This window comes from Netta rufina (genome assembly GCF_964035555.1).
Source record: "Netta rufina genome assembly, chromosome: 26".
Classification (NCBI taxonomy): Eukaryota; Metazoa; Chordata; class Aves; order Anseriformes; family Anatidae; genus Netta; species Netta rufina.
This window is the reverse complement of record NC_140150.1, coordinates 1628567-1642707: the sequence shown is the minus strand read 5'-3', so window position 1 is coordinate 1642707 and position 14141 is coordinate 1628567. Positions and strand designations below refer to the sequence as shown.

The 14141-nt window shown below is 51.4% G+C and overlaps 1 protein-coding gene across 2 annotated transcripts in view; it reads right to left on the bottom strand.

Annotated features, from left to right (window-relative positions):
• Positions 1–9200: 9200 nt before the first annotated feature.
• RAP1A (RAP1A, member of RAS oncogene family) overlaps positions 9201–14141 on the bottom strand; it is a 38328-nt gene continuing 33387 nt past the window's right edge. For both annotated transcript variants that reach the window (XM_084302030.1, XM_084302031.1), the window contains exons 8-9: positions 13247–13362; positions 9201–11153 (exon numbers count right to left, since the gene is read on the bottom strand). In XM_084302030.1, the coding sequence (XP_084158156.1) occupies positions 13276–13362 (87 nt within the window). In that variant the 3' untranslated portion in view covers positions 9201–11153; positions 13247–13275. The remainder of the gene's footprint in view (positions 11154–13246; positions 13363–14141) is intronic.

The window sequence follows — 14141 nt, the reverse complement described above, 5'->3', positions numbered from 1 at the left end:
GCTCCTGAGCAGGGCACAGGGCTGGGCACCAGGGGTAGCTTCAGCTCCATCACCCAGCTCTGGTTTGTCTGTGCCACCTCTGGAGATGCTGCTGTGGGAGCTGGGGGTGCGGGGGTCCCACCGTCTGGGCAATTAGCGGGCAGATCTGCTCCCTCATTAGCGGACTGAGCCAGCAATTCGGGCTGGACCCATCCCAGAGGGCTTCGCTGCATTCGCACCATCAGGCTGGCGTTAGCGATGTGACATTTCGAACCTGGAGATAACGAACGTGACATTCTGTCAGGTTTAATTAGTCCCTTTGCTCTGCCCATGACAGCCTCTGTGGAGGTGAAACCTGGAGCTGAGCCTCCAAAGGCGTCGCGAGCGGAGGTGAGTGCCAGGAGGCGACACCGGGCCTGAGATCAGCCGGTGCCCCAAGAAGCAATTGCTTTATTCTTAAATGGATATGCAAACAGCAACTCTCCTTGCCTAGTTAGTATAACCAAGGGGTCTCTCCTGCGTTTTGTGTCCTCTCTGGTCTGTAACAACCCTTTGGGACTGAAAAATCTCCCGAGAGGACTGGTCGGGTGTCAGGAGTGCTGCACAGCGCCCGTCACCTCCGGCCTGGGCTGAGGGCGTTGCAGCACCAGGCCCCGTCTGAAGGGCTGCAGGAAGAGACCCCAATTAATTTGATGTCCTGGCAGCGGTTCCAGCAGCAGGGTGTGCTGGCAGTGTGGGAACACAGCAAGGGATGAGCCCTGAGCCCCGTGCCCGGCCACCACTCACCCAGGCCATGCTGTGGGCTCTCGTGGCAGCCAGGGCAGGAGGCCGAGGGGAGCGCTGCCCGGCTGCAGCTCTCCCCAGCTACCTGCTCCGGCTCTCCCCGCTCTCCCTTTTTCATTCCGTTCCAGACCAATTACTGAGAGTTTGCACCCAAAGGCAGCTCGCCAGGCATTTATGCGTGCAGCTGCCTGGTCTGAATGCACTCATGCTAATTGTGTGGAAACGAGTCGCGGTCGGTTTTGTACCGAGCTTCCTGCTCCCTGAATCGAGCTGTGCTTGTAAGGACTGATCACGTCCTCTGACTGAAAAGGATTCAAGAGGGAATCTTTCTGCTTACTGCTTACCTGGTTTTCAAACACTCATCACTCAATGTTGGTGATGCCGTTACTGGGATTTGCTGAGCTTTCCACAGAACAGGTATCTTGTTTGCCTTTTTAAGGTGTCTCCTAAGATGAACGGGAACAAACACTCCACCTGCAGCTGGAAACGGACTCAGGAAATTCACTGGAGATAAGAGATATTGCCAGGAGAAGTCAAGCAAAACTTTTCCTTCTGCAGGGCTTTTATGGGCCCTCTAAATTACCCTGAAATGAACAGGACAAAACTCCCTCACCCTGCCCGTGAAGCAGCAAGCCTTACCGGTGCCAGGCAGCCCTACGTGCCCAGATTTCATGGTAAACTCCGCTCTACCTTGCCAGACCCATGGGTGGCACTTGCCAGGCAGATGAGCATCAATCGGCCAGCTCAGTGCCAAGCTCCTTGCCTTGCACACTTTGCAGGCCTGGGCTGCAAATGCATTCCCAGCACCACAAAGTGCTGCAGGGCGGGCCTGGTGCTGTACGCATGCCCCTCATGTGTGAGTCTAAATCGGGTCTGGAACAACCTGTCACTCCTGCAGCGTGTCAAAGGTAAATTTCCCCGTATCCCTACCAGAGGGGATTATGTTCCCAGCAGGGGTTCAGGTTTTTTGCCATAATATGATTTAATGTGACAAGTGCAATTAGATGTGACACGTCTTTGCAACATTTCACTACCTTGGAAAATCACAAACAAGCTTAAAATAAAACAGAATGCACAGACTCGCAGCTCCCTGCATGCTGCAGCTGGAAAAAATAAGCACCAACTTAAGGACTTTTCAGTGCTTCCTTTGGGATACGCAAAGTCATGAACACGATACTATAAATTAATAATTTAGATCCCAGCCCTGCAATGAGAGCCATCTGGCCAGATGCCTCTACCCTGACCAGAGTCCCTTGGAGTTAACAGCACACCACGCAGAAAGATCTGTCCACGTGCATCTCTTAATGGACTGAGCCTTCGGTCCCTGCCCTGGAACAAGCAGAAACGGAACAAAAAGGACCCTCAGCACTTGGATTCCTAATTTAGTGTCCTCTGAAATTAAGAGAACAAATTAAACCTACAGCGGCTTTGTAAGTGTAGGCATATGTTTACTGAGCCCTTTGGTTCCAGAGCGTTACACCAACACTAATTAATCTCGGCACTCCCATTAATTGGCGGCCCCAGCCCCTCTCTGAGCACTGGGGCTGGGAGCGGGGCTCTACTGAGGCAGGGAGGGGGTCCCCTGGCAGGAATGGGGACGGGGACAGGGATGGGAACGGTGCAAGGGGATGGGGCTGCAACAGGGAGGGGAGTGCGGGATCCTCAAAGTTCTTGGGGAGCTGGAAATCCGAGTGTGGTGAGGGCAAACCAGGCCTCTGCAGCCCCAGCCCCTGGGCACTGCTGGGTGCCCGGGTGGGCTCCGAGCTCGCACTGCCCCTCGCACCCCTCCTGCCCCAAATCTTTGCTTCAAGAAGGGGAAAAACGCCCGGAATTCGAGATGTTTGCTTACGGCTGTACCTCATCCACAGTGGCGGGGTTGAAATGCTGAGACAATTCATTATGCACATAGAAATTAATTCTTGTTTCCACCCTGTGGGGCTCTTCATTTACACTTCAGTTGTTGGAGCTGTTGCATGAGATGTATTTTCGTTTGCTTCTGTCTGAAATTAACGTGGATAGTCGATTGCATTTTCATAAGAAATGTTTTTACTTCCTAGCTACTAATAAATCCCTCTCAAGCAGGAGAGATGAAAGCAAGTCACCTCTGTGTTTCAAGCAACAAAGGGGCTACAGAAAATATCACAGCGTGGGAATGGTTAACCACAGCACCGGGGAGATAAATCAGGGGTAAATCCTGATCTCAGCACAGCAACCAAGCCACGCTCACGCAGCACCTCTGCTCAGGACCGGGTTTCCCATTCAGACCTGCAGTGTAACCGTGCCCAGCCTGGTACCCGATGCAGGTTGCATGGCTCCAGGACAGAGTCTGCTCGCCCCTGTGGTCCTGTCCAGGATGGAGGCTGAGGGCAGAGATCACCCCGTGTGTGGCGGCAGCACGAGAGGGAGCAGGATGGGGCTGTGGAGACCCCACAAGAGCCTCTGCAAGGGGAACGTGCAGCCAGGCACGGCCACGCGTGATGCCCGCTGCATTTCCAGGGGAGGAGACAACAGGGAAGGAGTTGGAAGCTATCAGCAGGAGGAGAACAAAAACGCTCTTACACTCGTCTTGCTCGCCATGCTCATCTAATTACATTATTTAACAGGATACCCTCTCATTGATTTTAATTACTCATATAATTTGGGACGTTATTCACAGCACATCCCTGCAGGGCGCATGAGTCTTGGCTGGGAACAATGTGCTCAACTCTTCCTCCGACATGAAAGCAGAAGCTGGGGAGGCCGAGCACGGCGCGAGCGCAGAGGGGGCACGGGGCCCTCCGTGGGAGGCTGGGACTTGGTGCTGCTCCTGTGCTGGTGCAGGACACACCAGCGAGGCTGGGATCAGCCTAAGATCAGACGTTATCCCCCGCGTGTCTCGATGCGGCTCCACTTCTGTGCATCTCCATGCTCGCACGTTGCCAGCCGTCCCTGCAGCCCGAGTGGGGTTTGGGGGATTCCTCGCCTGTACCCAGGGCTGGGGTCGTGCAGCCCAGCTGCTGCCTGCGGGGTGCTGAGCGCAGCCCCTCGCCTCCCCCGCCCCTCGCCGAGCAGCTGCGCATTAATTGTCCCTTTGATATCGGCCAAGGACGACGCTCGTGCCTCGCCGGCGGGGAGCTCGCCCCTGCCTGCACCCCCCGGGCTCCCGCTCTGAGTGCTCCGCAGCAAGCGGCCACTGCTGAGCCCCGAGGGCCATTAATCAGAGCCCCCGGCTGTTATCAGAGCCCCCGACCGCTAATCAGAGCCCCCAGCCCCGCGAGAAATGCTTCCAACCGCCCGCCCTCCGTCAGTGTGGTTTTTTGAAAGATGATTGCATGCAGTTTAGCGAAATCGGGCTGTGCATCCCCCAGCATACACTTGTCTGGTTTCTTCACCCGCTTTTGTAAGTTCGTGATTTAATTAGGATGCGAACAATCCCAGAGGAATGTTTAATTAATATTATAAAGCAACAATGGGATGATTAAGCAAGTCTGGGCAGCTGCTATTTATGCACAGGGCATGTGGCACTTGTTGGGGGCGAGCGTGTCAAGGAAAAATCATTCCACAGACCCCTCTGTGCAATTTTATTTCTTGTTTTAATTGTCTGGTTCAGTCCTTTTCTCCTCTTTGTGTTTGCTCAGGCAGAGCGAGAGGAACAGAGATTTAGCTCAGAGTCTCTTGTTCAGCTTAATTATAGAGTGAAAGCTCTCAAATGAGGAATCGCTCTCCCACCCCTTCTCCTCCTTCTCCAGCCGTGAGGTCTCCAGAAACAACCCAGCAGCCGCTTTGGGCAACAAATGCCCTAAAAGTGGTCCAGGAATAGCATCCAGGAGGTGGGGGCATGGCCGGGGCGTGCTGTGGGCACAGCTCTGTGCTGTGCTGGAGTGCCGGGAGCAGGCAGCACCACGTCCCTCGCTGCTTGGCCCCGTGCAACTAAATGCACTCCTCAAATGGTTAAGTGAAGCTCTCCTTGCGTGATGCCTTCATGGCATTTTAGGCCAGTTGCTCTTGAGAAGATTTTTCTTGCTTCTCAGAAGCCTGCTAGCAACCTGAAGTAATTGCATTTGCCTTGGGTTGAATTCCTTTTGCAGCTTCTAAAAATAAACCCTTGATTTCTTCTATTTTCCACAGAGCAGCCTGCACTGAAAGCAGCAACCAAACGGAGTGAAAAAAAAATATTAAAGGAAGCGGGAAATCCAACAGACGCGGAGCGAGAAAGCAGCAGCAGATCCCGAATCCTATTAGGAACGTGCCACTCAGCACAACAGCAGCATGCCAATTAGCATTTTCCGGGGGAGAACACACGGGCAGGGCGCAGCGCAGCCCCAGATGGGCGCCTGATGCTGAGCGGGGAGTTTGGGGTGGTGCAGGGCTGTGACAGGGGCTGTGGGCACAGGGCTGTGCCCAGAGGCTCCAGGAGGGCAGCGGGGGGGCCGGGAGGAGCCCCCGGGAGCTTTTCCCTGCTGCCCATGGGCAGCGGCTCCGCTGCCAGCTGCCCTGACTCATCCCTGCGTGCCTCAGGCGCTGCCTCGCGCTTATTCAATTATTGCTCCAGTCCTGCCCCCGCGCCGGGAAGCTAATCTCATGCCGAATGCTTCTCGGTCAAGCCCTAAATGCGATTGTTTCAGAGGGAGAGGGCCAAAGCCGCCTGTGATCTGCTCACCAGACAATGGCAACGCGTTGGGCACAGAACAAAGGGCAGCGCCCTGTGCCCGGTCCCACAACAGCTGAGAGCTGCAGAGGGACAGTCCACGCCATGCTCTTTCTTTCCAGGGCTGCAAACTCATGGCCGGGAGCTGCCAGGCTCGCTTGTCCTCGCCGTGCATCAGGGCCTTAATGGCTTTTTATGTCAGCCCCAAATCGATGCATTTAGAGCAGAAAACTTCACTCCGAGGCCAGTCAAACATGTATTATCGTTTGCTCAATTACAGCGTCTGATTCCCTGACAGGACAAATAAATATCTCCCCGCGTTAGAGTCCTGCAGAAGAGGGATGCTGGCTGTTGTTCCCATTGACATTCATGGACATTTCTAATGGGACTTCAGAAAGCAAGAGGCTTCTGTTCGCCTTTTAATCTCTTTATTTCTGCAGATTTCTGGTTCTTTGGCACTAGACAATACCAAGAGTCAGCTGAGCAAGGTGCACGTTACTGGAGAGAAACCTGTGGGCATGCACGTGCTGCCTTTCCTGTGCTGAAGGAGGATGCTCCCGCTCCGTCTGTTTGCAGTGCACTCAGGGCTGACTGCATCTCAGATTTAGCTGTCGCTTTGTCAAAGCCCAGCCTTTGCCCTTTGCTCCACATATCCGTGATTATGCCGTGTCTTTTACCGTTCCTGCAGATTAACTGTGACTGGTATGCGAGATGGCCAATATCGGGTCTCCCTCGTTTCCAACATCATTTATCATAAAGGATTATCCCACAGGGGCTCCTGTGCAGTCATATTTAATAACGTACAGTGCTTCCAACCAAATGACTTCTGCTGTGAATTTAAGCCACACTGACACGGCAGCTTGACACTGCTTATTTCCAAAGCTAAATGAAAACCTGTAGTAGGGTACTGGTTATCTACGGCCCCGAAAATGTTACATCCACACACTGGCCGTGGGGAAGGTGGAGTGAAGGCATAGCCCAGCTGAAGTTAATTTGTCTGATGATTTGTAACAACCCGGGTAGCAAAGGGCAGCAGAGCCACAGCGCTGCTTGCTTCCACTCAGCTCCACCACCGTTCACTCCAAATGGGATACAAGAAGCCTGATTTATATGTAAAACACTTGGGGAGAGAAGCAAAATTACTGTCAGCTTCGCTCTGCTGAGAGGAGCTCGGATCGAGGCACCTATTGCTCTCTGTGTGGCCATCCTGAGTGACACCCAGGGCTTTTCAGGTTCCTGGGCTGCAAAGCAGGGAGGGCACCACGGAAATGAATCCAGGAGGCTCCGTTGGCACCCTGCGAGCAGTGCTGGGCCCTGGCAGCACCGGGTGCCCGTCCCCTGCTGCGCTGCTCCCCTAGCCTGCTCCTTGGCAGAGAAACTTTGGAAACACTTCCCAGTGCCTCCTCCTCCTCCCTTTCTGAGCCAGGGCTTGGCTCAAAGCAGTACTTTGATGGGGAGCGGGTGGGAGGCTGCCCACCCGGCCCCATAATGCTCGCAGTGTGCTGGGCCGCAGAGCCACGCTCGGCCCCGTGAATTTGTCCTTTGTGGCTCAGCCTCCAGCCGCAGCCCCGTGAGCAGCTGCCGGCTGCGGCCCTGCTGCCGCCCTGCTCTCCCCGCAGCACAACGGGCTCCTTATTCCCTTCCTCCCCCCCCCGCCATCGGGGCTTTTGGCCTTACACGTCCCTTGCACACAAAGAAAATGCCGCCAGTGTGCAAATTCAGCATCGAGCCAGGGGCTGGCAGGGCCAAGGCAGCGGGATGGACACCTCGGGCTCACGCACCTTTGACAAATCATTTACTCTTCCTCTACTCTTTCTGAAGCATGGCTAATTAGCCCTGGCATGGCCTCTAATTAAGGCAGCTTCTGATGCTGCCTCCAGGCACTACCCCAGGCAGCTCCTGGTCCCGCTCAGCACCACAGGCTCTGGAAGGGGAGCTGGTTTTGCAGGTGATCCTGGTGTGAAACCATCACAAACCGCTGCCTGCTGAATGCCTCCACCAGTAGCTAACACAAATGCAAAGTCTGGGAAACCCCAATGGCACCAAACTCAGCTGAGCGCTGCTTTTACTGCTGGGCCATCTTCTCTCCTCAGGTCTCAGTGAATGTCCCAGTAACAGGCCTCAGGACCAGTTTGTTTCAGCTTCTCCCAGGTCCGTTGGTCTCTGCAAGTGGTCCCGGGCTCTTCTGGACAACGTGACACAGGCGGTGGTGGAAGGGCTGCCACACACATCCCTCAGATTGCCAGCTGCAACACGGGTGCAGGCCCAGACCCCAGTTCCTCCTGAAGCAGCTGTGACAGCCCAACACGAGCAGCATGGGAAAACACTGAGAACAGGCAGCGTGTGCCCCAGGAGACCCCGGAGAAGCCCACGTGGGTGTGCGAGACAATCCCAGAGCACGTTTTCCCATGACTTGCCCCTGAGCGTGCACAAATCCCCGTGAGATCGCCCAGCTGCTTCCCCAGCTGTTTGAGGATGCTGACCCGAGCACCAAGGCCACGTGAGGTGCAGGAAGCCGCCGGCTGCAGCGCCCCGTGAAGCCTCACAGGGACGTCACCGGGATGAGAAGGACCAAACTTCCTTTAGCATCCCCTGAGAAATGTGGCTGTGAAGAGGCGCAGCAGCCCAGGACTCCTGGCAATTTTCTGCTGCAGCTTCGTGATGTTGCCTGAGGGCCTCCAAGGCAGCTCCTCTCCCTCATCCCACACAGGGGCTGCGGAGAGCTCTCTTGGTAATTTGGGGGTCTCTCCATGGCACGGGATGGGCGGCTGCACGGCAGCTGAAAGCCTTCGCCCTGCTCTGGGTCCCAGGACAGATAAAACAAACTCCTGGCTCTTCGCTGAATGGCAACCGGCCCATAGCAGAAATGAATTTTGCTTCTTCAGTGTCCAGCCCTGGCAAAACAGATAAAACACTCGTTAGTTTGGGTGACTTTTGCAAAGGCCAGCTCTGAAGCTCACATTATGTTGATGAGGTGTCTCACACTGCTGCTGGGTGTGCTCCCCAGCAGCAGGCACGTCCGTGCAGCTCAGGGGCTGGGAGCAGAGCACGGCAGCAGCACAGATCCCTGCAGGCTCCATGACCCAGCATCGCCTGCCCAGCTCCTTCCTCAGCCCTGCCTTCGGATCCAGCTCAAACCCGGCCATTTCAGCTCCCCAGCACACGGGGCTCACGGCACCGGTGAGCTGCCCTCCGGTCCTACCGCCTTGAGGTGGGAAACGAGTTTCAGAGCAACCTTTGGAAACACAGAAATGAGGAAGACAAACACAGACCAGAGGGATGAAAGCACGGCCTTTTGGACAGCAGGCAGCAGTGAACGGCTCTGGGGGAGTTTGTGCGAGGCTCAGCTCGAAGCGAGGGTGCTGGATGAGGCCGGGGCTTGGGGCCTGTCAACGCGCTGCCTCCCTCGGGTGGTGCCAAAACCAGAGAGGCTCAAGGCCCCTCGCAGATTTTAATTTTTCACTTTCTTCACGGTTCTCCTGGCCAAGGCCCCGGAGCCCCCCCCGAGCCCCGGCGGCTGCAGCCGGGCACGGGCCGAGGCCGCCCCCTGGTGGGCACCGAGCGGAGCCGAGACCCCGGGACCGAGAAAAGGGGCAAAAAGGAGCAAAAAGGAGCAAAAAGGGCGAGGGGAACAGCCCGAGAGGGAGGCACAGCCCCCAGGGGAACACAGCCCTGCCCTTGCAGCCTGGGCTGCTCCGGGTTTTACAACCAAAGCACCTGGCATTTACAGAAGGTGAACCAATTTCTCGCGCTATCTCTAGAACATTAAGGTTTCCATTTTTCATAGAAGAGACATCTAGCAATCAAGAAGTACATTAAAATTACTTTATTACTAAAATATTTTTACATTTAGTAAAGATAACCAACCTGCAAATACCATGCTTCTGCTCCTCCTGAAAAAGGAAGCGCAGCGGTAGGTTGAAGACAATCAGCTACGTAACTAAGTTTGTCCTAGCAACTTGTAAGGAGGCAGATGTTTTCACATTATTGTCATCCGAATATTCTCATCCAGTCTTGTTTGGGCTGCATTTAGAAACTGGGATCTCTGTATAATTCAACAGCTGCATCAGTAACAGTTTTAGAAAAAACACATTTATAGAAATTTGTCACCCCGGGTTTCCAATAAAACTATACAACTCCAGGAACAAATGTTCACCAGCTATTACATCTTGATTTCCCATTTAAACAATCAGGACAGAGTCCGTCCCGAGTTTTCTCCACTGTGAAGATACATTTCTCTTCTCACTTACTCAGAAGTGAAGCGGGAGCAAATCCTCCAACACTGAGGGAATTTCAGCAGCATCAAACTGAAGATGTGATTTGGGTCCAACGGGCCCCAAAGGCAGTTCTTTTACTTGCATATGCACAGGAGGATCGAGGCTGAGCACCCAGCGGTCTCTTCATACCCTGCTCTTTTAAACTTGATGAAACCAACAAGTATTTAAAAACAAACTGAACAATTCAAAATGGAAAAAAGAAAAACAAACAACCCTTCATCTGACTGCAGATCAGGTAACGTTAGCCAGATTTTACCTAAAAACGCAAAGCAGCTGTTTGTTTTGTTGAAATCGTGTTTAGTCAGAACCAACACACAACTCCCCAGTTTCGTCTCGAGATGCTGACCGTATGTAACATCCCCGTGGGCTCCTGCCCGGCAGGACGACGCTGCTAAAGGAAGGATTCTACTGGTGAAGTACACAGCTGTGTGAAACTGAAGACGACAGTGAAGTCAGACCTTGGTACAGTATTAAACCAAATTTGTACATATAAAAATAATTGTACAGAGGAAATATTTTCAGCAGAATACAATCTTTAAATATTCAAAAGAACATACAAAGCTAATTAAAAGTAGCCTTCTGTACTTTAGTGTGTAATATGATTAAGTACATCCAACAAGGAGGGTGCGTGAAGACATCGCATTGGCGTAATGACAAACTGTTGGAATCTGTTGCAACAATGATCTACCAGAATGGAAAAAGAGTTCACAAAACGTTGATAAAAACCAAAGTCTGGAAACCATAACAAAAACACAGAAACAAAATGAAAATGTACTAAAATTTAATCATTCATAAAAGCTGTAATTTAATCTGTGACAGTAAAACACAAGAAGCAATATTAGAGTTGGTTTAGTATATTATATATTTTTGCTTTTAAAGCCATAGAAATCAGTTATCCCAGTTTTTTCCTATAAAAGACCCATTTTTCCAAAGCATTATGCACAAACATTTTTAATTAGAATATAATGGCAGAATGAAAATAATGATATTCTGTAACCTTTAAATATAAAATGAAGTCGACGACTCAAAAAGTTATTTGCTGCTGTGAGTTCAAAGGGAAATTTTAGGTAATATATATCTATAGTTATAGATATAATATATAATGGTGGAACATTTTTAGTGCTTGATGGGGAGAAATTATGGTAAAAGGGTCAATATGAAATTTTAATTATAGTAGCAATATCTAACATTTGAAATGCATCCATGCTCCTTTGTATAATCATACACTAGAGTCAATTATATTTATTTTCACATCTGTTAACTGCTATTGCAAAGGAGAAATACTATTGTCTTAAATTTCCAAGAGATATACACAGAGCAATTTGTTTTTCCAGGGACTGTGTGCAAACCATTTTAAGATCTAAATTCTTCTCATGGTATATAAAAACAGGAGAAGCTTCTTCAGATATGTTGCTAATTTCCATAAGGTTTTGACGTCGGGAATGCTGGCACTTTCCATTTAGGCAACAGTTCTTCATTCCTGCAATCTAGAAAAAGCGAAAAACAAGGTGATGGTGGGAACGTTTCTCATCCTACTGAACAGCAACCTCAGACGAAGGCCTGAGCGTTTCCCCACACAACTGCCCGTACACGTCTGTAAAAACACACAGATTTCAGCAGGAAGAGGTTATCTTCCCTCGCTGTTGTGGTTTGCTCTTACTGTCCTTTGAACTCTCAGCTACAGAGAGAGAAAAGCCTTCGGAAAGCAGAACCATTTCAGAAACACGTGTTTGTTTTGTCACCAACACGGCAGCAGCAACAGAGAGCTGCCTCCCCATCCCGCTGTCCTAACAACAGTGCCTTATGAGGCAGGGAGCCTCTGCTCCAGGCTGCATCTGGCTCACGTGTATTGAATTCAGCAACAGCAGAACAATTTAAGGGAGAGCAATTTCACCTTTTATTTCTCTGAGACGCTGCCCAAGTATAACAAGTTGGAGACCACCCTGAGCCTTGTTCCAGCCGTAACAAGGAGGCAACTGGTTAGGAAGAGATTTACAAACACCAGGGGTGATGTTGAGCCGTATTTCAATCATCTGGAGCAGCTCTGGGGGCACAGGCAGAAGCAGCCAGTGCTACAGGAGCCCCGTCAGCAACTAACTGAACACAAGGGCTCCAGGTGAGCTGCTGGCAGCTGCAGAGCCCTTCAGCACCGCACCGAGGCCAAGCAGGCGCCGCAGCACAGCTCAGCTCAGCTCAACACAGCCCAGCACAACCCTGCTCAGCTCAGCCAGCCTGGCAGACAGCACGTCCCCAGGGCTGGGGGTGCCTGGCTCCAAGAAGCCATCCTGGCTGACGCCGCGCTAGCTAAATCCAGATATATCGCCCGAGGAACAGGAAAAGCCACTTGAGATACACTCTTCAATTTCTTTTCCTTAAACCATTGTTTCCCCACAGGACTGAGCTATTATTTTATGACATTCAGAGCTCAGGATAAGAGACTCGATCAATAAATAAAGCACAAATCATCAGCAGCCAGGTTAACTGCATAGCAGCACTTGTCCTGCTCAATCACAGCCAGGCTAAAGAAACGTCCGCCCACAGCGTGCCCTTCAGGTCTGGCAGAAAGGCAGTTAACCACCGATTCCAGGAATTCATCCTTGAAATTCTTCCTACCTAACCAGAAGTTTGTTTTAAATGCTGCAGGATAAGGGCACTTGTGCTGCTTTGCCAGCTGCCGTACCTAAGAGAACGGCTTCTGGTGGGTCACAGCAATGACCGGAGGCTGGCAGCATGGGCACGTATGGAACATCGACAGCCAACACAGCGAATTAACCCGTCTCAACCCAGCCTGCAGGGCTTGCTTGGGCTGCAAATCTGCCCTCTGCAATTCCAGCCAATGCTCTTTGCACAGCTGACACCAGCTGAGGTGATTTGTCTGCTCTCTGATCATTTCCTGCTTCCCAGTGCTGAGCAGGGCCACTTCCCCTGCACACCTCTGTGTCGGCACCGCCACGCAGCACACGTGTGTGCTAAGATGCTGGTGTTTCTGTCCGAAACTTGAAGCTACAGAAACGCTGCTTGCTTCCAGGAGTGCGACAGAACAGCTGTAAGCACACAGAGTGCCCTGCCAAGATACACAGGAAGGTTATTTATAGCGTATGTCCAACCTTGGTTTTTGTTGTTTTTTTCCCCCCTGGTGGTCAGCTTTTCATTTTTCTGCCGTTGAAATCCACGTCCCACCCAAACCAACTTGCAATTGTCCTTTTATCAGCTAGGGCTGGACAGCAGCTGCAAATACACTGCAAGTCACCCGAATGCCACTGAACTTCAGTAGAGAATAAAAAGGAAGCAAAACTGACCCAGGATGGCTCCAGCCATGGTGTCACAAGACAGAGGGAGAACTTGTAAGAGCAAGAAGGCAACACCTCACCCATCTCCATCAGTTCCTGCTCTACCTGGTGCATTCATCAACGCAAGCAAAAGGAGAAAGGGAGCAAGGCAGGTATTTCTCTGCTAAGTCAGTCAGTGGAACTGGTTTTCAAAGTCCCACAAATGCAGCAGACAGGGAAGGAATTACATATTTTGGAACAGCCCAGGGTCAGATTACCTGGGCTGCAGGTGCAGTTCAGACACCTCTTACCTGGCTCAGAGCTGCTGCACGATGGGAGCCTAAAGCAGCAGACATGATTTCTTTTTAGGCTTCTTCTTTTCCACTGGTGTTTTCCTATTTATCTGTCTGACCAGGTCATAAAAGATCTGAAAATGAAGAACACAAACTGAGTATCAAAACAATAAAGTGTTATAAGTGTCAATAATTAGACACGTTGGCAAAATGACAGATACTCTTTCCTGGTGGCTGCAGTCTTACAAATTCCATCAATCTGCTTGTGTTTACCTGAATGTGTTTCTCGAGCAGCTGCTTAAGAAACAAGAGAGCAGAGCTCACATCAGCATGAGGAATATAGGGGAGCTGTAAGCTCCTGCCCTGCCACATACAGGCTTCCCCCTTCAGGTTACACATGACCAAAGGCTTCAGAAGGGTAAGGCAATGGAACGGCAAAGAATCCCTTGCTTTGGGCACCCAGAAGAAAACTGGGAAAGGACAACAGCTTTTGGGTTTTGTTTGTAAAAGGACAGGCATAATACCCTAAAGGACCACTTTCTCCCTAGTGCTCCCTGGTGTCTCTGCAGAGCACGGTGTCCTTCCAGGCAGCCCTTCTCCCTGGCTTTCACTTTCACAAGTGGTCTTTGCTCACCTGCTGCGTTCATACCCTCCTAGTTCTCCTCTTTGCCATACAGGTCAGAGCTGCTGTTCGCTCACTTCTGATCTAATTTGCCTTTGTCCTTGATCTGATCTTTTGAATTTATTAATACAATCAGTGAGGAAAAACAAATTGTCTGCCCTGAACTCAGACTTTTCCAGAAGAGGATGACTACAGGGGCCTCTTTCAGCTTCAGAAATTTCTTGTGAGCGCTTTTGCTGTGAGTTGTTTTCCCAGTAATAACCCATTTATAGCAAAATGAGCTTTGCAAAA